We start from the raw sequence: 21482 nt of genomic DNA, 5'->3' as shown, positions 1-21482 counted from the left end.
TGGTAGGCACCTCAAAATTCACTCTGGTGTATGAGAAACTTACTAGGTGCCATCCAGGATTGTTTCAGCACGCAGGGGATGTGTTTTTGTAAAGTGGCTTTATCAGAGGGTTTTCCAGTCCCACCCTTGTGATCCTATGCTCTTGCGTCCTGTGCAAGATGCCAGTTACATGCCTATATGTTCTGTTGGTTGCCTACTTCAGATTTCAACAACCAGGCCAACCAGCCAGTTTTTGATGGGGCCTTGGGAGTCAGTCGATGCCTCTGATGATACAAAGGCTTCAGGAGGTGTCTTATAGAAGCTGTGAAAATCCCTGCCTCTCCTTGTATCCTTGAGCTGAATGAAGTGCCGTTTCTGCATGGTCTAGCTGTTCAAACAGCAGCTTTTAGGTTAATAATCAGAAACTCTCGTGGTAATCACACTCAACACCTGCTGCAGTTTTTTGACTTCATTATTTAGTCATCAGAAAGTATTTAATTGTATTACTCTGTCATTTTCCTTTTCAAGTGCCATTAGTGGGCCTAGGGATATGTTTGTCATTAAGGACTGGGCTAGACATCTTGATTCAGTTCATAGGTCTGGCATGGACTCCAGGTATGGTCTTGGGTGAGCTGTTTGTTGTCTCTGGAGCTTGGTTCCTCTTCTATATAGGGGCTATAAAATGCATCTTTTTCAGCTTTTGGCTAGTCAGAGTGTTAGTCAAGAGAAATGGAAGTTGGCAGAAGGCATCAGATTGCTTCTTGTGAACACATTAGAAGGGTAAATACCAGGCAGGGAGAAGCACTACTTAAGCTAAAGAACAGCTTTGGCAGAACAAATGCTTATAAATAGAAGGTGGATAAATTTGAGGTGGAAATTCAGAGAAAATTTCTCATCATCAGATCAGTCAAGTTCCAGAGCAGCCTTCCTGGATGAGTCAGGGGGAAGAATGACCTGGTGCGTAAAGGACATTTTTACCTCTCCTGAAATTAAAATGCATTGCGTAGGCCAAAGCTACTTGCTGACTGTCTCTGCTGATGATGTCTGGCACTGCTCTAACAGGAATAGCATCAGAGCCACAAGTAACAGAGGTCAGGTGTGACATCTCTCTAACTTTTTTGGGTAGTCTCTTAAGGACTGGCAAATACTGTAGCTGCCCTTTGTAAGGACCTTGACCACTTAGTAAGTGGAGTTATTTGGTATGGTTTCTATTTCAGCAAAGGACTGGTCTTCACAGTGCCAAAAGTTCTCTTCCTGTCTCATACTTCCTAGAAATGGCTGAATTTTAGCTTGTGAGATGGTGAAATCTGAGCAGAAATAAGATGGTGGGGATCATTAATGGTTTTCCCAGGTTGATGATTCTGAGTTTGGCATTCTTTCTAAAGGTTGCCAGGTATTAAACATCACTTCTGGGTGTTAAAGGTTGAAGTATTTTCGCCTTCACACATTTCCTTACTTCTTTTCTCACGTGCTAGGTTGCCAGATGGATGCCAGAGACAAGCAGCTTTTGCGCTCCCTGCGCCTGGAGCTCTGCACAGAGGTGCTGGTGGATGGAGTTGTTATTCAGTATCTCTACCAAGAAGGGATTCTCATGGACAGTCATGTTGAGGAAATAAAAGCCCAAACCACCAGTCAGAGGAAAACCATGATGCTCCTTGATATTCTCCCCACCAGAGGACCCAAAGCTTTTGATGCATTCTTGGATTCTTTGCAGGAGTTCCCATGGGTTAAAGACAAGCTGGTGATGAAGCGTAAAGAAATAACAGTCCAAGATCCTGCAGGTAAGGCCAGAATTATTTTTACTGATAGTTTGATGCTTGTTCTCAAGATGTAATTTTGAAAGTATTGAATGTACCAGTAACTTCAAGTTATGTGGTGTGTGGATATGGAGCATGATACCGAGAAAAGGGGACAAACTGCATTTCCTGGAAGTCAGCTAAACGCCAGGAAGCATTGCAAAGTTTGGGGAGTGAGCAAGGCTGAGCTTCAGAAGACCAGGAGATAAGAGGAGAGGCTGCCTTGGGAGAGGCTGTGATGTAGAAGGACGCAGACTCCATTACTTCAGAGGGAACAGACTAGGTAGTTTTAACTAGCTGCAGAACAGACTTTTCACCATCTACACCTGATTATTGCTTGTTTAATGTTTGCTTTATAGTGGCTTGTTTCTGGATTGTTCGTATTATCAGAATTTTTATTTACTTACTTTTATTATGATTTTAATGTTGCTTTGATTTAGTACTATATGCTAATTTAGATTTATTTAATTTATTATGTTTAACACATTGCAAATACCTAGGATCATTACTTCCAAAATTACTAGCCATTGCTTGGTTGTAAAACAAATTTAAGAGCTAACTGATTTAGTAGGTGTTATATAATCTAATTTAGTCAAACCTCTGGCTTTCTGACATTTACATGTACTTCTAAAACTAGTTTTCTGGACTTGATGTTTGTTCAGAAGTGATTTCTTTACCAATCTGTGCATGCAGTTGTTGGGCTGTTTTGCAATAAAGACGACTGCTTAAAATGCACGTTTCTTGCCCTAGACTCTGGCAGCATGCCCTGGCTGCTAACCTCATGTTACCACTGAGATAGCAAAATAGTCCTCACTTGGGAACAAGATTTCCAAGCAGTCTGAATAGCCTTTCTCCAAGCCCGCCACCTCCTGCCATTTGAATTTGGTCATATGCATTTTGAATGCACATGATGTGTGGTTTTCCAGTGTCAATGTGCCTTGCGTGACACTGAAAGCCTGTGAAGGTGGGTGACTAAGACCCACTGACCATCACCTGTGTCTCAGCTGCATGTTCAGGAGCATTTTGTCAAGGTCTGCTGGACAAATCTGACATTATCCTACCTTAGGACATTTTTAGTGGGCTATCGTGACAGCTTCTCTTCCTGTTGCATCTCTGTGGAGGTAGCTTTATGCTTGCTTGGCAACAAGTAAATAATTTTCAGAGTTTGGGAAATAAATGTCCTGTGCTGCCCATACGGGAAAATACTGCAAGTTCTCAGCACAATGCAAACTCGTGTGTTCTGGAAAAGACCTTGCAGGCTGTTATGACAAATCCTGTCATTCTAATGCTCTTTATTTGCCTTACAAATCAGGCTGCTCATTTGCTAATTGCTGGTTAAGCTGTTGAATAATCCTTACAGTTCTAGAAAAGCAAACACAGCCATGGAGTATTAGTTTGTTACTAGAAAAAATGCTTCTGATTTTTGTTCTTTAGATTGTTGTGTGGATTACTTGTTCCTGTTCTGGATCGCTTGTGGCTAATGTGTTGGATTTATGTCTATCAGGTTCTCCAGTTTTGAGTGGGCTGACTGTACTTGATAATCCTCTTGCCAAATTTTGTGTGTAAGTTAGAAGAGGCTTCCAGATTAGATCAAAGATTACTGTTGCATTTACTGTGGCAATCCAGAATGTAAGAACAGGATAAGAGGCAGCTCGCCAAGGTTTTTTTTTTTGTTTTCTATATATTTAGGCAAGTTCTTTAGAAGCCAAAGAAAGAGAGCACCATCTGTGCCCTAATAAATGCTGAGTGCACCCTGGAATGAACTGGAAACCAGGGCTGCATCATCAGTGCTGATTACATGCAAGGAAATGTGGTTTGGGATAAAAAGCCTCGCTTTGCATTCTCAACAACAAACTTGTAAGCTTTTGTCTAGGCAGAATACTTGAGCAAATGCTTGGCCTTAAGCATGGAAAAAGCCATTGGCTCTAACAAAACTATAAGCATACTTAAAATTAAATATGTTCCTTAGCACCATGCTAGATAACTTCTGCCCTATTTGAAACAGTTCTTACAAATGGTGATTCGTCAGTGTTAATTTCTTTTCAAGAATCCATTTGTATTGAAAGAAGCCTGCCACATACACTTCACCTTTTTCTTAGACCCCAAAACTTTAAAATTGAACTAGGTTTTATGGTCCCAGATTTTTAAATCTTTTTTTATTTTTTTTCCGTTGAATCATGCATATTTATGGAAATGGCATGCCTGCTGTTCACTTGTTTATGCTCAATTAAAATTCTGTTTACTCAAGCAAAATATCCTCAGTTTTTGCGGGACTAAGGACTCATGGCGAGTTGTTCTGTGAAGGAAGGTTTTATTTTGTAGTCTTTCACTTCTCACTGGCTACACGTAAGACTTTTAAAGTCAGTAAAAGTAAACTGTTAGGTTTGCTGTATCTGAATGTGAAAACTGGCACGTGCATAGTGATTTTTATATGCAGACCTTTGGACTATTGTGTGTTTTGTTCAAAGAGATCAGGCTTTCTATCTTTGCTTCAGCTGAGAAATACAGTTTGTTGGTTCCCAGTTAAAAAAAAAATAAATCACAACTGTAATTGTTGAGAAGCTTTTAATTTGTTTTCTTCCCCTAATAAAAAAAAACAACCCCAAAACCCAAACCAGAAAAACCCCAAACAACAAACCAACTGAACAAAACAAACAGGGATTTCAGAGGGGCAGAAATAAAAACATTTTTGGTGACGTAGTGTAAACAGATCTGATGGACCAAGCAGCTACGAAATGGAAGACAAAGTCTGAGACCTAAACAAGACCCTGCCACTGACTCAGTGGGAGCCTTTGGGCAAATACTTCTGAGAAAATGTATTTATTGATTCCTAACTTGTGTAACTTGGTGTAATGTTCATGGAGCAGCATAGAATGTAACTGTAAATTGGCTCAGGATTCAATCCGGAGTGTGCTGTTTGGCTATGTGTAAGTAATTGAATTTTAAAACCTGCGATATCCTGAGTTTTGTTGCTGAACGTTAGTTGACTTAAAAGTATTCTGTATACTGCTATCTGCTGTAGTTCCAAGGAACACAAAACACTCTAACCCTGCAGAGCGTGAGGAATAGTTTTTTCATGGGAATCAGGAGAGTGATGTGCAGGCAGCTAGGGCCACTCACATCTGTGTAATTGCAGCAAAGAGACACAAGATTCCTTCCCCTTCCTTATTTACTTAATGCACAAGACAGTCTTTTGCCTAGGGTCACCTTTCTCCAATCTGATATGAATCTGTCCAATGGCCAGAGCTCTGGGGAAGCCTTTTCTTAAAGCAGGGAAAACGTCATTGTAAAACCCCAAAATTTCAAGAAGAAAATTTAAAGTTGTGGGTTTTTGGAGGTAACTATCTGTGACTTTGATTTCAAGATGATAAATTGTGTTTCTTACTTGTCTAAGAACCCATGATAAAACAGTTCACCCTGTCCATTGCAAGACTTAATCACTATAAACCTCAACCACAGCATGAGTTCCTGGTTTCAAAGATCAAAACTTCTGCCGTGGTAAGGGTTAACAAAAATAATGTGGGTCTGTTTCTTTGGGAAAAGACTATTCTGTTTTTTCTGCCCTAGTTTGGATAACTTTATGCCTTTGTCAGGAACATAAATCTTCAATCTAGTATTATAATTCCTATGAAAAACTACAGCTGTTGGCAACAGAATTCCATTCTTTCTAGGAACAGCAAGCAGTTACCCAACATTTTTTGCACTGAATAAAAAAATACAAGCTTCGATGGTGTTTCTTGATCAGAATGTTTTTCTGATCTCTCTCTGCTCAATTATTGTCTCTGCCTAATTATTATATTTCTCTCTGTACTATATGTTGCTGTAAAATTATTTACTTATAAAAGTGTTAGTACTGCACCTCTTCGTAGCTAAGATGATTTCTCCATTCCACAGGAAATCACGGCATACTGAGAAAAAGTCTGAGATACAGCATTTGCCAAAGGAGTCCTGCAGCAGCTGTTGCTATCTGGGAAAAGTTAGTGAATTTGGGGCATGGAGTTAGACGGAATTGTCTTGGAAAAGCTGTTCTCTCACAACTAAGCAAGGAATATTTTCTAATGCATGATTTTGCTGCTGTTGTGGTGCTTCCTCAGCAGTCTGCGTTAGAGTCCTGTTAAACTTCTGTGAGTTTTTTTATGTGAACAGATTTTGGTGTGGTTGGGGTTTTTCCCTGGATGTGTGGGGAGCGTGTGTTCTCATATAGCTATATAAAGCTTTGTATTGTGTAACACTTTGGATGAAGTATGCAAATACAAAACAAAGCAAAATATGTACTTCTGTTGAGAAAGCACACACTACCTCCCCCCTCCCTGCTTTCTCAAAGTCCTTTTTACACAGCTAGATTGTAGGTTTCTAAGAATTAAGATTCAAATGCAACAGCATTAAGACATGGGAAAGTTTAGCGTCTCCTCTTACCTTTTGTTGACTGCTTCCTGCCCTCTTCCTGTCTTGCTTCCTCTCATGTCTAATGCAGTGAGGAAACAGCCTGGTCTTTGCCTTTTCCATTTGGATGTCAGATAGAAGAGCAGCTGATGAATTCCTTTTCTCTAAAATGGTGGCAGAAGACAGTGGTTTTTTTCTTTCTTCTCTTTCCCTCCCCTTTCTTGTATAGTCCAGTGGCAGAAGGGGGAGTTTCCTGATGTGTATGTCTGAAGGAAAGGGATGGGCTTAGCAGCCTTGGCCACACTGGATAGACCTGGAGATGAAGGAATGCCCTTGTGCCACATCCCAGTCCTGGAGGCTATAGAAAATGTTCTCTGCAGAGATTCAAAGGCATCCTCATAGGAGAATTTCCCAAACTCTTTTCCACATTCCCATCTTCCCTGAAAATTGGGTGTTACATTTATGGCTGTGGCTGTGTTCTGACTGCAGCGAGATCTGTGAAGTCTGGCATTGAAGTTTTGTGTCCACACTCAATATTAACAGCATGCATCACGACATGGACAAGTAATTAACTTCCCTGGTTCTACAGAGCATTCTGTGTATGTATTTTGGTTTTAATGTGTGTATGAATGTAAGATTTTCTCCTTTTTTTACAGTTAAAGAATATTTGCTTTGGTGATTTTTCACTGTGTTAATAAGCAGCTGTGTTTGTGCTGCTTACATCTATGTTTTTCACTTTGAGAAGCCCAAATCTCAGGCATCGCTGTTAAGAACTGTAGTGTTTCCTGCCCAATCTCACACAGTTACTTTCAAGTAAGCTAATAGAAAGATACAACCATACTTGGTGTCATCCTCAGTAACACAAATGTGTGAGGCTAGTAACAGTATAGATTTAATAATAAAAATACCATCCCTGGAAACAGGTGAGGAGGAGTGAGTTCTGGCAAGAGAGGTGTTTGGGCCAGCTGTGCCTGATCTACTATTCATAACCAGTGCCCCGAAGAGAAAACAGTGGGTAACTGGGATTGAAGACTCCTTGGTATAGGGAATGGAGACATCCATCTGCTGACCAGATTTAATGACCTCCAAAGTTTGCTGTTTCCCCTGGGACTGGATCCAGGATATCACAGAGGATGCCAAGGCCTCGCCAAGCATCAAACTTTGCGACTCTCATGTGGGCACCAGTAGCACTTCAGCAGATTAAAGGTGACTACAGGGTCATGTAAAGTCATGGAGCCCAATCAGTGTTCTCCATTCTGCCATTCAAGGGGAAAAACCTGGGCAGAGGGACTCCATCCTGCATATTCGCATCTGTCTTTGCACCTGCTGTCACGGCAGCACTTTGGACTGTATGACCACGGGACTTTTTTCACCTTTTCAAGAAATGGGGACTGCTAGGGTCAGATGGGATCAACTCAATAGTGGGGGACAAAAGCATCTTGCTCAGGAGGTCTGCACAGTTGCAGTACTGTGGTGTCATTGGATTTGCAGAGCCATGGCAGGATAGTTCACGCAACTGCAGTGACATAGCGTGTGGCCTCAGGTTCTTAGACAAGGATGCCACTGCAGTGACATAGCATGTGGCCTCAGGTTCTTAGACAAGGATGCCATTGCAGTGGAGTGTCTTGAATGCACAGAGCTTTGCTATTCCCTGGGCAACAGGCTGATGAAGAGCTTATGGGTTAGGATCAGAAGGGAGCTCCATAAGAGAGACATTGTGGTGGCATCTTTTATAGGGCTTCCTGACTGAAAGGAGGTAGAGCCTGGAAAAGGGAAGATAGCAGCTTTCCAGTACCTACAAAGAGGATATAAAGAGAAGACAGGGATAGGCTCTACACAGCAGTGCATAGCGGGAAGATGAGAGGTGAAGAGTGTTAGTTGAAATGGGAGATTCTAACTGGCTCTGAGTTTTTCATCATAAGGGGGATCAAGAAGCAGAACAGGGACCCAGAGAGGCTGAGCAGTCTTCATCCATGGAGGTTTTCAAGACCCATCTAGATAGAATACTGAACAACATAGTTTGATCTCAGAGCTGACCGTGATTTCAAGAGGAGGTTGGGCATGAAGCCTCCTGAGGTCTCTTCCAACCCGAATTTCCCTATGATCCAATGAAGCCTTAAAAGAGGGCTGCTATTGCAGGCCCTAGTTCTCAGAAATCTTTAACAGCCCTGGTGTCTACTGGGAGTGTGACACAGTACAGCAACCCAAGGAGGCTTCTGGAAAGCATGAAGGACAATATCTTGATGAATGTCCTAGATGCAGAAACTAAGGGAGGTGCTCTGCTGGCCTGGGTACCCACAAACAAGGAACAACTGTCTAGGGATGTGTTTGTTAGTATCAGTCTTGGCTGCAGTTATCATGCAGTGCTCAAGTTTAAGATATTGAGAGAAGAGAGGAAAGCAAGTAGCAGTGTAAAGGTCCTGGACTTTTGCTTGTTCATAAAACTAGTTGATGGGACACTGTAGGAGACAGTTCTGAAAGCAAAAAGCACCCAGGGAGACTTAACTAATCATCATGGAAAACCTCATCAAAGCACAAACATGGTCCCAGAAAAGCAATGGGCATGGAAGGAGACTAGCTTGGCTGAAAGGGGAACTCCCAGTTGAGTTGAAATTCTAGGAGATGGAAAGTGAGAACAGGCTACCCGAGAGCAATATAGAAGCATTCTGTGGGCTTTTAGGGATCGAGTTAGGAAGGGAAAAGCTCATCTGAGTTTGAAACCATTCAAGGATGTGAAGGGTAACAAGATAGGCTTCTACAGGTACACTGGCAGTAGAAGGAAGGCTAAGGCAACCCCTGAATAAGGTCATAGAAATGGCTGGGTCTTCATTTGTGAAGTCTGCTCCGTGTTGGCCCTCATCTCTGTGCCTACTAGTGGAATTTTGATAAGGGAGATGATGTTTATAGTAGAAGGTAATTTAGTTAGGAGCTACCTGAATAGAGTGGACATACGCAAATCCATGGAGCTGGATGGAATGTGTTTGAGAGTGCTGAGGGAGCCAGCCTATGTCTTTGAAAGGCTGTTTTCTGTCATGTTTGTTAGGCTGTGGTAAGCCAGATGCATGAAGTACAGTAACGTGACCAGGAACAGCCAGCTTGGGTTTACCACAGATAAATCAGACTTGCGCAACCTGATTCTTGCCTTTTGTGATAAAATATGTTGTTTAATTGAGTTCAGCAAGGTTTTCAGCACAGTCTCATAGCATTCTTGTGGCTACCTGGGAAGATATGGGCTAAATGGGTGGTTGGTGGTTCAATATCCATCTAACTGAAGGCTAGTTCGAGTCAAGTTCCTCAGGGCTGACAGTGGGACTGATCCTGTTTAACCTGTTTGTCAGTGGCTTGGGTGATGGGAGGAACTGGATCTTCAGGAAGCTTTTAGGTGAATTAACTTTGTTTGCACACTTGTCAGTTGGTGTTCTGGGATCTTCTGAACGGTGCCTAAAGCAGAGGATGACTCCAGGCCTTGGGGAACATTTGCCACAGAAGAGTGACACTGTCTCTCAGAGGGATCCCAGGAAGCTGGATGAATGAGCCAGCAAGAACCTCATGACATTCAGCAGAAGTTCCAAGCCATGCACCTGGGATACAGAATTTCCACAATATAATGCAAGATGGACACTGACTGGCAGGTTGCAACTCTGCAGAAAAGAAGTTGGATGTCTTGATAGAAAGCGTGATGACAAAGACTAACCACACACAGGACTGCATCAGCAAGAGCAAAGCCAGCAGGCTGAGGGAAGTGATTATTCCCTTGTACTTGGTACTAGGGGTCTGTATTTAAAATGCTGTGTCAGTACAAGGGAAAGATTGACAAACTACAGTCCTGTGGAGTAGCACTGAAGAGGTTAGTTTAACATGAAACACAGAGGCTGAGACAACTGAGTTTGTTCTTGGAGAAGAGAAGGCCAAGTAAACTCAGAAAAGGTGGAGTCAGACTCTTCCTGTAGGTGTGCAGCAAAAGGAAAAGGAGTGGTGGCCACAAGTAGTAGCAAGGGAAATTCTGATGTAAGGATATAAGGAAAAAAAAATATCACAAGACAGGTTAAGCCCTGGCCACCCAAGGTTGCAGCTCAAGTGAGGCTGCCCAAATAGGCTGTGGAATCTCCATGCTTGGAGACAGTCAACACTCAACAGTAGCAGACCCCAAGCAACCTGATCAGACTTTGAAGCTGGCCTTGCAGGTCCTTCCCAACCTAAATTTTTCTGTGATTCTGTAAACTTGTCATCATACTTAGTATGTGAGATTTTAATCCAAATATAGCTAGTGCTGACATAGGACACTTTGGATATGTATGCATGACTTCCAGTTCTGATTACGAATGTGCTTTTTAAGTGAATTGGAGTATTTGAATTAGATTTTTTTCAGGTGAATCTAAACAGGAAAATGTGCTCTGGGTGTTCACGGAGTCCATAGACTAGAGCCAGTTAGAAGTGAAGCCTTCCAGCTTCGTAGAGTCTGAACGGCAGATTCTTAGCACCATCTGTGTCATCTATAGGGTCTCTCCTATTGCTCCATACTACTTGCTAATATAGACACAGACTTTTCTGCCCAGTGGATGAGGCACTTTTGTCCATAAACACCTGCAAAACAGATGCAGATGGGCATCATATCAGGGATGCTGTTGCATGCACGTAAATGCCTTTTTTTGTAAGATTTATTTATTATCATTTAAGTCTATTTCCCAGAGTTTATAGTACTGTTTCTCATCTTGGGGTATGTTCATTCTAAATAGCTTACAGAGTTCACTACCTGTAGTTTTCCATTAGACAAAATATCTCAATTGTCTGTTCAATTTCCTCTTCAACTTCCATCACAGTATGATAAAATCTTATATAAGTCCATGTCTTATAGTCCCAAAACCATGCATAATTGCAGTCCTCTGTGATCCTTGAGATCTTTTATTAATTGTTGCCAGCTTCCCTCTGTTGGTCTTGTCTCAGGGTGTGGCAAGGGAACCATTGAAAAAGCTTTGTACAGAGAGTAAAATTGTTTTCTGGAAGAGACTGTAAAACTTTTCTTGTAAGGACTTGACCTGCAGCATGATAAAGCCACTTGTAAACATGAAAAAGCAAGATGCAGTTGTTAGTTTTGCATTATGTCATCAGTATAGACATTCTGTTGATACTAATTAATGGTCCTTGTGGGCCAATAATAAACACTAATATATGCTCCCGAGTAACTGAAAGAACTTCCTACTTAAGACTTTGTAGACTTCTTTTAATGAAATTTTTCTTCATCAACATTGTCCTTCAGAGCTGGCCAGCCCTTCTTTTAGCACTTCCAGAACTGCCTTGTAGCTCCATCTGAAAATGTTCAATTTTAGTATTTCCCTTTCATGGGGAAAATCTATTGTCTTTCATAAATTTGGCCTATGAATTTGGCTGTTTATAAAAGCCCACAACCAAGCAGCAAACACACCCACCTTAACTTGAATGTGTTCTGGAGGCTGCGTGGCCATCCAAAGTCAGTAAAAATGTTAGCTAGTGTCTCACCATGAAAGTCCAACTCCAGTAAAGTCAGAAGGCAGACTCTGATTGACGAGAACAGGACAAAGGTCTTGCCACTGATGACTGAAATGGTAATTGTGTATGGTTATTATATCTTGAAACCCTGCTTGTGTTGCCATATGCAGGTAAGCTTTCCTTCCAGATTTGTTTATGGTCATGTATATGTTTATATGAATGAGAACTAGACCACCTGACTATCACTAGTTGTTATCTCAGAGTGAAGCACCTGTGGTTTATCTTGTTAGTTTATCTTTATGGTTTCGTATCCAAGACTTTTAAAGCCAATTTTTATCTATTTGGCAATTGTCTGTGTAAATAGAAAACTAATCTTGTTGCTTCTTTAGCCATTAGACCATTGCTTCAGTATAATGTCTGATCTTCTTTGTAAGTTTTCCTCGTGCTCTTGCTTTGTCTGTGAATAGATTTGTGTTGCCTCATAACACTGATATATTGGCAAGAAGTTGTATGCATGTTTTGACAAACACCTCTGCTGTGAACTGAAGCAAAGCTTCTGTGTTTCTTCCAATCTACAGTTAGAGAAGGAGCTGATTTGATTTATACTATACAGTTTGTGTGTGCAGGAAATAAGCTTTAATGCATTGGGTCAAGGGGAATAAATTGCCATTAATGCACCACTTCTTCTGGCAGCCTTCTTAATCTTAGCGTTTCACCACCTTGCCTGGGATTTTCAAAAGGACTCACAGTTAACCCAAGCTTACCCAACCCTTCTCCCCTCAAGGTCAAGGGTAAGCTCCCCCTTGGCTTTAAAAAAGGCAATTTTAGTCCTGTGCTGATGATTTTCAAAGTCTTAGCTTTCATTTGTAGTTAATAATATGTTGAGCTCTTTAACAGATGGCCTGTTTCAGTCTCTGGATCTCTCTAATAACACGTGTGCTATGGTTGGGTGAAAGGATTTTACACAGGTGAAGGGTTGACTGTGCCCCTTGCCAGCCCTGGGAGTCTTTTCTTGTCTCTGGTAGGAGGTAGGCTTCCTCTACGGGTAGCTGGTGCTGCCTTTAAGCAAGAGCATATGAATCCTCAGCAAAATAACTGTTGAGAAAGGAAGGCTGGAACAAAAAGTAAACCCAGTACTTTCTAGTATTTCTGTGTGAAGAAAGTATTTCTTTAAATATGTTTTTATTTACCGTAGGGGATGGCTGTGTTTGCTCAGCTTTTCAAAGCGACAAGACATGTTCTTTATTCTTACTCTTTTTCTGTTTAATTAAAAAGTCATGTATTTCTCTGTGTTCCAGTTCTGCCACAACCCATATGAGATTAGTTTCATCTTCATATCCTTGAACAGCAATTACTGCAGTTAGGGTTGCAAAATGCTCTCATCATCCCCTCTGTTCATGTGCTTATGGTGGATCTGATGAGTTCACCTGCAAAATGCTTGTTTTAAAAGAAATGTCAGGTTATATCTAGAAAAGCTAGCCAGCTGTTTGCAGTAGAAATTAACTCGGGATTCTTGGGGCATTCTTCTTGCAGGCACCTGGATCCAAAAGCCTTAAATCTTTCCCCATGGAGCTGCTGTCTGTACTCACAGACAGGTCCCCGGGCACCGCAGCTTTTGCCACTGGCACTCCCCAGGCACTTCAAAGCCTTCTTTGGGCAGGTCCCAGGCTGCCTGCCTCTCAACAGTGCCGAGCAGCACGGCATCTTGTCACAAGCCAGCGTCAGGACACGCGGCCAGCCATTTCTCATGTGATCTCACCTGCGGGGCTGGATCCTGTGGATGCACTCAGGTCGGATGGGACTGCATCCCTGCCAGCAGCTGGCAGTGACGCGCAGCTCTTTGCGTGGAATAGTTTAATATTAATATGACCCCACAGACAAACAGGTAGGGTATCACCTTGTGTCACCTTGACGTCTTGGACACACATCTACAGTTGATATGAGCAGTGGCCTTCAGCTGTGTTTTAGAAATCTTTGGTGGTGTCACTCCAAATTTTGAATTTTGACTGAAGTCCTTCCAGTAGTTGAAATAAGTGTATCTAAGTCCCAGAAAGAGATAAGATAGAGCTTGAGTTGTTCTCCTCCTTGTTTCATCTGGGCTAATTGAGGCAGCTTCTCAGTTGGCACAGAGGCCTCTCTGAATACCCTTTTTAATGCCCGTAACTTTCCCCAGAAATAATGCATGGATTTTAGTGAAATAATTCAGACCTGTTCTGCGGGAAGGGGATTGGTGATAAACCTGTGTCTCTGCCTTGCACCTGAATGAAGGAGAATTGACTCTGGGAGTCTAGTTTTCATTTATCGCTATTTGTTTATATATTTAATCTATCCTAGTTCTCACATATAGCAGTGTTAGTGTATCTTTAAATTGTTCAACTAGGTGCGTAACTTTCCTTTTCCTATACAAAGGATAGATACATATACTTCACTTGTCTCTTTAAAGTTGTTACCTGTGTTAGGGATTTTTCAGCTTCCAGTGTGACCACTGTGTAAAATACAGGTAAGAAAGAAATGGGTAATACCTTTTTAGCACAAATGTCTGCCATTTTATTAAAAGGCTGTTACCATACTTCTGTTTAGGTAAAATTAAGTTGATCAGCTGCTGGTGTTCCACTGTGTTGATCTGATATCTTGCACAAAACAAAGGCCTGAAAGGAGCTCCTCAGTCTTCAGAAGGCGATGGTCATTTTACATGGTGTCCATATCTCAACTAGTGGAAACATGTGCATTGCTAAAATTTGTTTAATTGGAATAGCTAGTTAAGAGGCCTGAGATAATGTATTTTTCTTGTCAAACTCAACCTGCAAACATTTATTTGTGTGGCTGTGCAGTTATCATGCTTGTTGGTCTCTCCTGGATTATGTGGATACTTTAATTATCCACAGGATTGGGCCATAAAGTATAAACAGAGTCTGTAATTGTGAAAACAACTATGTTTCCACTGATGGATGCACAGGGGGATATTGCAGGGTTGTATGTGTATTTTTGTTCTGTTAGCATGTTTCTTTTGTTTTCAATTTGCCACCTACAGTAGTGTAAAGAATAAACATCAAGTAATTTAGAGAAAAAATGAATCTCAGTAGTGTGGTGCCTTTCCATTCAGACTAATATCAGGAAGAATTGAAGTGTAAACTCTGCTGTTCACTTGAGTTTCATGCTCTAGCCTGCTGCATGACAAAATGTTTTCCTTGCTAATGCTGATCAGAAGCATTCCTAGTGTGATTACATGTCCACTGCAGTGTTCATTTTGACTTTGTGTGAGGTATGTGCACCCTCATACAAAATTCTTAGCATACCAGGCTCTGGTTTAGAAGATTTCTCCCTGTTTGTTTTATGAAGCTAGATAAGAAGGGAAATGTGATATACAGCCTTGAATTTATGATTTAAGAGCTTTCACTTCAGCTGCTTGGTAGCCCATGCACTTGGTAAAATTCTTGCTGTATCACTGAGTAGTTTTGTTGACAGGGACTATATTCTGATTAAGAAAGCAATGCACTGAGTTTCCCTCCTCTTGTTCTGCCTGCACAAATGTACTATCACTTCCCATTCAAAACCTCTTTGGTGAGTGCTGAAACGCTTTGGGACTTTTTTACAGAAAAAAAAATCTTGTTAATGACAGCTACAGCAATCCCATGAGGTTCCCTGCAAGTCTTCTGCAATCACCTCTAAATGTTAGGAAAGGCAGAACTAGCTTTTTGCTTTTGTGGATAAGCCTTTCACGTTGGTCTTAGACATTAGACTGTGTGTACTTGTTAGTATCCAGCCCTCCTGATAGTGTCCCCCAAGATGAAGTTCACCATGGTACACTTCTTCAGGTTGGTTTTTCAACTTCAGCATTCTTTTATTGAATACTATCAAATATTGGGTAACTTTTGTCCATAAAGCTTCAGAGGAAATATACAGGATGTCCATGTCTTGATGCTGCCTTCACATTGACTGATTCCTCCTGATGTTAATTACTTGTGGAAGTCACAGTATTGCTAGTGCTTCTTGTACTAAATAGTACACTGTCCAGTTAAAATTGCAAACCCTCCAGTTTATGTACAGGTGCTGGTTTTTTGTGTGTGCTGTCCTTATCTTGTAGGTTGATTCTGGGAAACTGTCATCATGTCAGTAATGTTGTCTGAGATACACACATCCAGACAAGTCTGGAGCTTTTCAGACTTCATCACTGTCTTGTATCACTGTCTATGAGATAATTATGAACTCTTTCCACACAAGGCTGGAGAGTACCAGAAGTCCTGGATTTGGGGATCTAATAACTTTTAATCCGGGAACATCAGAGCAGGCACAGTCCCAAAGCATGCCTATTCCTGGTGGGGAGAGTGAGGTGGTAAGAGATTCTGTATTGCCAGGCATTAATTAGCCTTCTGATTTGGCACCAGCTAACATTTTTCCACCTCTAGGGTTTGCAGTCACAAAGAAAGTCCTTCTCTTCTATTCTATGCTGTAAGTGTGGCTTTTTGCTTTTTCTATTGCTTAGTTTCTATACAAGTCATTGCCATGGCCCTTTTTCTTCCAACAGGGTTACCACTATTTAGTTACTCAGATTGCCAAGTTAATCTTATGCATCAAGAAAAGCATTTATATTGTCATATTATTAATGAAGAGTTACTCTCTCCATAGATTAAGTCCTTTGGTTTATTGAATAAGCTCATAGAGGTATTAAAAAATCCCCTGGAAAGCCTCCCACTTGTAATCCTATCCAATTCAATTCAGTCCTCTTCCATTCAATCTTCTGATTTTAAATGGCCCCCAAAATCTTCCAGTTTTAAATGTCCCCCTTTCTCCTTATCTGGTTCCAGTCATGACTGAGCCACAACTTCTGAGCTTTTTCCCCAGTCTGGATAGTTTTTTTCTTCTCAGTTTACTATTTCCATATGCATAACCCTTTCACTGATCAGTTAACATTATAACATACAGTCGATTTAATTCTGAGATGCAAAGCCCATTGATTGTACATACCAGAGAAGAGTTTAATAGCATTTCTGTGAACAAATCGAACTACGTCTTCTTTAAAGATCTTAAAGCAAAGTTATTTCTTGAACCTTTTTCTAGGATTGCATGTCCTGCCCTTGTCAGGATATTTGAAGTGAGTATGTTACTATTTCATGTCCTTTCTTATCAGCTTCTGAGTCCAGTGGTATCCCAAGGTTAAAAAACATACCATTGGCACATAGGATATATAAAGTATGAGGAAATGACTGCTTTCCTTCACCATGGAGAACTGCTTTAAGTTATCTGAATGCTTATTTTCTGCGTGACACTGAAATTTGGGTTTTGGATATAATTTCTTCCTTGTGTTAAAAATTGTTAACACCAAAATGACCTGGAAGTGCCTTCCTTCTACAAAAGCTGTTCATCTTTCTTTTGCAGTGGTAACATTCATGCTGGTGGTCGTGGTCTTTTATCTTCTCCAGGTTGTAATATATAAATTCTAATGTACAGTTGTGATTAGTGCTTTGTCCTTAAATCATTGCAGCTGTGCAGCAGACACCCACTTATTCCTGACCTCAGCTGATGGGCTTGCTCCTCATACTATGCTTTATAGATTTTCTCACCTTGGTTTTGAAAAAGGGGCTTTCTGAAGGCTTACTTATAATCCTATCCTATCCTTGCATCACCTACATTACAAACTTACCATGGTTCCTTGCCGTTGAGCTGTAAGGGCATATATGCTTTGATGTTTGGGGTTTTTTTTCTACCACGTGTGGGATCCATTATGTTATTAGTAATATTCTTTCTTCTATAGTAGTCTTGCAGTTGCTCAGAAAACTTCTTGACCCATGAAATCTTAGCTGTAAAAGGAGAGATGCTTGAGGTTTTGTCAGTATTTCCATAATACACTCGCTGGGTTGAGTGATGATGAAAGGACAGCCATGCTGGGTCTGTCTTACTTAATATACTCACCACATCAAGGAACTCACCATTAACCTTTGCCAGGCTCTGTCGAGCTGTACATCCACAGCACCATGAAAGGAAGTTTGACTGGGGAATCCCAACAGTGGGGTAGGACCTCTTTCCACTCTCTTTTTCTGTTCTGTCTCCAGACAGAGAGGTGCCAGGTGGCATTTTTGCTGTTTTCTTAATATGGCTTTGGGAAATGGTATCAGAGATGCCTTGTTTGAGGCTCTCCCTTGGCCCCCCCCGTTCTTACATTTTCTGAATCCCTTGACCCTCAACCCTCTCTCTTTTTTCCTTGATCATCATATACAGTCATTTTCTTGGTTTCCTTGCATCTGTCCCTCTGATGCCTGTCTCAGGTAGAAAAGCCAGTCAGGAAAGCATAAGCTGAGAATGAACATTTAATTACAGGGTTTTCAGTGGTTTCCTTTTTAGGCATAGGTTTTAGGACTCAGTTTGATTTTTTTTTTTTATTTGACTGGAGGTAGCTTATCAAAGTTCTGTCTTTTAACACCACAGTCATCATTATTTTCATGAAAAGTGATAATACAACACATACCTGAAGAAAGCACATATGCCATGTCTGGAACACCGAAATGAATTACCTCAGACATAAAGGCAGAAGGCAATCGCTCAAAACAAGGTATGATTTAGGATCAAGATACGGAAAATGCACTATTAGATAATCTTCCCCCACCATTCCAGGTTTATAAAATAAGTATTGGCGTCTGCACACAAAAGTAGTTGGTGCTTTAGGAATGCCAAAGAGGATGCAGCTATTTGACAGAACTACAACCTATTCTATGCTTGATTTTGCCTACAGGTTATGAGAAGCTGTTGAGAGCTGTTCTCAGCTTTGCATGGGTCACCTTGTTTTGGTAGCTTGAGTTCAGAATATACATACTTACCTTAATAGTTTAGGTAGCTGAGAAGAGAATTGGTGCTTCTGGTAGACCGCAGTTCTGTCACTTTGCAGTGCACCCAAGGCTGGATGGTGAACCTGTGAACTTGGGGGGAAAACCAGCTGAATCTGTTGCTGTTCTTTGTGTTTTCTAGTGGGGAAAACTACATTACTGAATTATATTTAGTACAGAAGAAAGCTACACTGCTTGTCTTTAGAATTGTTTTATGTCACTTACTTTTTTCCTTCCATACAAGTTGCTTTAGGCAGCACTCAGTTGAGCTAAGTCTCCTCAGAAAACTTATTGTGCTTTGAACAAGCACTATGTAGCAGCTGGAGCTTTGCCCCAGTACAGAAATTGTGCGTGTTACGTTTATACTGTAAAATATGCCAGAACTTAATTTCAGGGTAGTTTTCTTTGTGACTTAAGCCGGACGAAAAGCTGAACTTTGCCTTTTGTCAACAGCTGTTTTGTAGAGTTTCAATTAATCTTCAAAGGCTAGTAATTGGTCTAGTTTCGTTACAAATTCTCGAAGTGGAACTTTAAAGGATCATTCCCATTTGGAGATAAAGCCAGCTCTTTCTCCTACAAGTTGAAGATTCAAGTTTTGGTTTGTTTCTTGCTTTTGTTCTGAACACAAAGGAACCTTTCTAATATCAGGAAAGATTAAGGAAAAGGTGCTCTTGATGGGTGAAGTCTTTTCCATTCTGTGTTTTTGCATTATATTACTTCATAGTTCTTGTTTTCTTATGGACCATGAGAAACATGAACCACAGGTAGAATTTATTTTGCTAAATTTTTGGTAAACCAGCTAACTCCTGAGAACTAGGCAAGGCTGTCTTTTTTGTCACTAGTTTGTCTTTCCATGGTAAGCTTTTTGGGGCTTTTTTGTTCTTACTGTGGTTCAACAGTTGGATTGTAATCTGTACAGAAAAAAATATAGTAGGACCTTTAGACAGTGACATGAAAAATCATTTAATTTGCTAATAATTTATTAAATTGCTGTAAAGAATCTAGCCTATGGAGTAGAAGTCACTAAATCACCTGCTGATTTGTATTATATACATCTCAAGGTGAAGATGCTGGGGTTTAGGTCTCTGGTCTGCCCTAAGGAAAATGCAGGGAAAATCTGAACTTCAAACTGAGTTAGTGTTAGGTAACATCTCGGAGTAGAAACATCTCATATTCCCACCAGGCACTGGAACTAGTGAGAGAGCTCCTGTTAAGGAGAAAGCTCCCACGCTCCTTAAAGGCTAGCAATGATATATATTTTTTTTAAAGAAGCACATAAATAAATAAATAAAACCCAACTTGAAAGCCCTGATCTCACATAGGCACTTCATTCTTAGGCCCTGAAGCCTTTATAGTAGTTCATGTTTAAAACTCAGAAAAGAAGATGGAGTTGACTGGTATAATACTGAGGATCCTTAGGGCCCAGGGGCCCTGTAGCATTGTGTTCCAGAGGATGCACTTTCTGAAGAGTTGAACTTTTCTTGCAAGGTGTCTCTTGCTGCTGGAAGGGAATTTTAACACTGTGGATGATGCCTAGAAGTGTCATAGTATTCATAGCTTACCATAGGAGACATTTTTGTTAACTACAGCACAGGTTTTTAAGGTTTCAGCAGATTGTGATCAGCACCTTGGATTGCATTTGGAAGATAAGAGGAAACCAGTCTAAAGTATGTGCTGACATTCGACTGAGCTCATGGTTTCAGTAGCTGCACAAACCTCAATTTTCCTTTACTCAACCTGTTTTGATTGTATGATATTACACATAACCTAATGTTTTTGTCTTGCCCCTCTCCCCTGGGACTGAGATAAGGTTTGCTGCTGGTAATGTCTGGTGCGTTAATTGTCATGTTCTGCCTCAACTTGACTACTTTTAAAAATGGCACTGCATAATTGGCTTTTCAGGAATTGTTGCTCTTTTAAAGGGTTCAGTTTGCTCTTATCAGCAAGCGTCATTGCTGCTTTATGCTGTTTTCTCAGAATTTCTCATCTGAATGATTTATGACACATGAACTTCCCAAGATGTTCTGTAATTTACTTGACATGGATCTTAATCTTTGCCCAGGACACGCTGACTACCCATAAAAATTGTTTGGAAAAGGAATTTCCCCTTTCAACTCAATAGCAAAGAATGATACAAAAAAGTTAATGTAACTGACTGTTCGGCTCCTGTGGGTGGCTGAGATAGTCTGCAGTCACACATGCCATCTCATTGTTCTCCTAAAAAATGTTACCAGAGAAAATGGCTTTTAGATGAATGTTTACATGGCAGTTGTGCCTGTGGAAGGGATACTTAAATTAGGGACTCTGGTCTCGATCTGGACCATGACTGAACTTTGGATGCCAAACCCAGATCCCAAAAGTCTGCTGTCTCCTGAGGCTATGCGTAAGAACAGTTGCCCTCTGCCCAGGGTGTTGGGGGGTAGCTGGAGTATGCCACCCTCAGCCGCAGCCACGGTGAAGGGGGCAACACATGGCTTTCATTTCTAGCTCTTGAGAGTTAACATTTTCAAGTCTTCCCCCCTCCCTCCACCATGATGTATGTAGGGTTTTTTCTCCATGAAAACCAAGGGCAGTGTGTTTGGCAAAATGTTGCCAGGAGCAGGGCATTTAGGTAAAACAGCAAGAAGTGTTGTATCTATGGAGAAGGAGCTGTTGGCGCTGGATTGGTAGCGAAGGTGAGGGTGGGCTGTGGACATCATGGCCTGGAGACCAGCCTGGAGAACAGGCCTGCTCAGATGGTCTGTTCAATTTGTGCCTTCCTTGGCAGGCAGATTTCCATTTGTTTGTAGTACTGAGCAGGATTTTTGTTCTTTAAAGAATGGATTGGTAGCTCTCATGCATTCATAATTCTTGGCTCACTCACCCAGGCTTAACTGTGCCTTTTTACTGCCCACCTTGCAGGTCACAAATGGTGTCCTGATGTGCTGTGGACATGTGCTGGGACACCCCGTGTCCCCTCATCTCTGTTTTGTTTTATATTCTGTCCTGATCCGGTGCAGTTACCCGAATGCCATATGTCTTGCACTTCCAAAGATCAATT

General features: G+C 41.1%; 1 protein-coding gene across 2 annotated transcripts in view; it reads left to right on the top strand.

Moving 5' to 3' along the window:
- Window positions 1–1462: 1462 nt before the first annotated feature.
- Window positions 1463–21482, top strand: part of CRADD (CARD and death domain containing adaptor protein) — a gene marked incomplete at both ends in the record, with an annotated part of 78974 nt that continues 58954 nt past the window's right edge. The window contains one exon of one of the 2 annotated variants that reach the window (XM_080626109.1): window positions 1463–1760. In XM_080626109.1, coding sequence (XP_080482235.1) covers window positions 1463–1760 — 298 coding nt within the window. Of the gene's footprint in view, window positions 1810–21482 lie in introns of both variants that reach the window. The other variant, XM_080626108.1, reaches the window with a different exon arrangement.

This window comes from Psittacula echo (genome assembly GCF_963264785.1).
Source record: "Psittacula echo genome assembly, chromosome: 1".
Taxonomy (NCBI): Eukaryota; Metazoa; Chordata; class Aves; order Psittaciformes; family Psittacidae; genus Psittacula; species Psittacula echo.
Note: the sequence above shows the minus strand (reverse complement) of the source record. Positions and strands in the feature narration are given on the sequence as shown.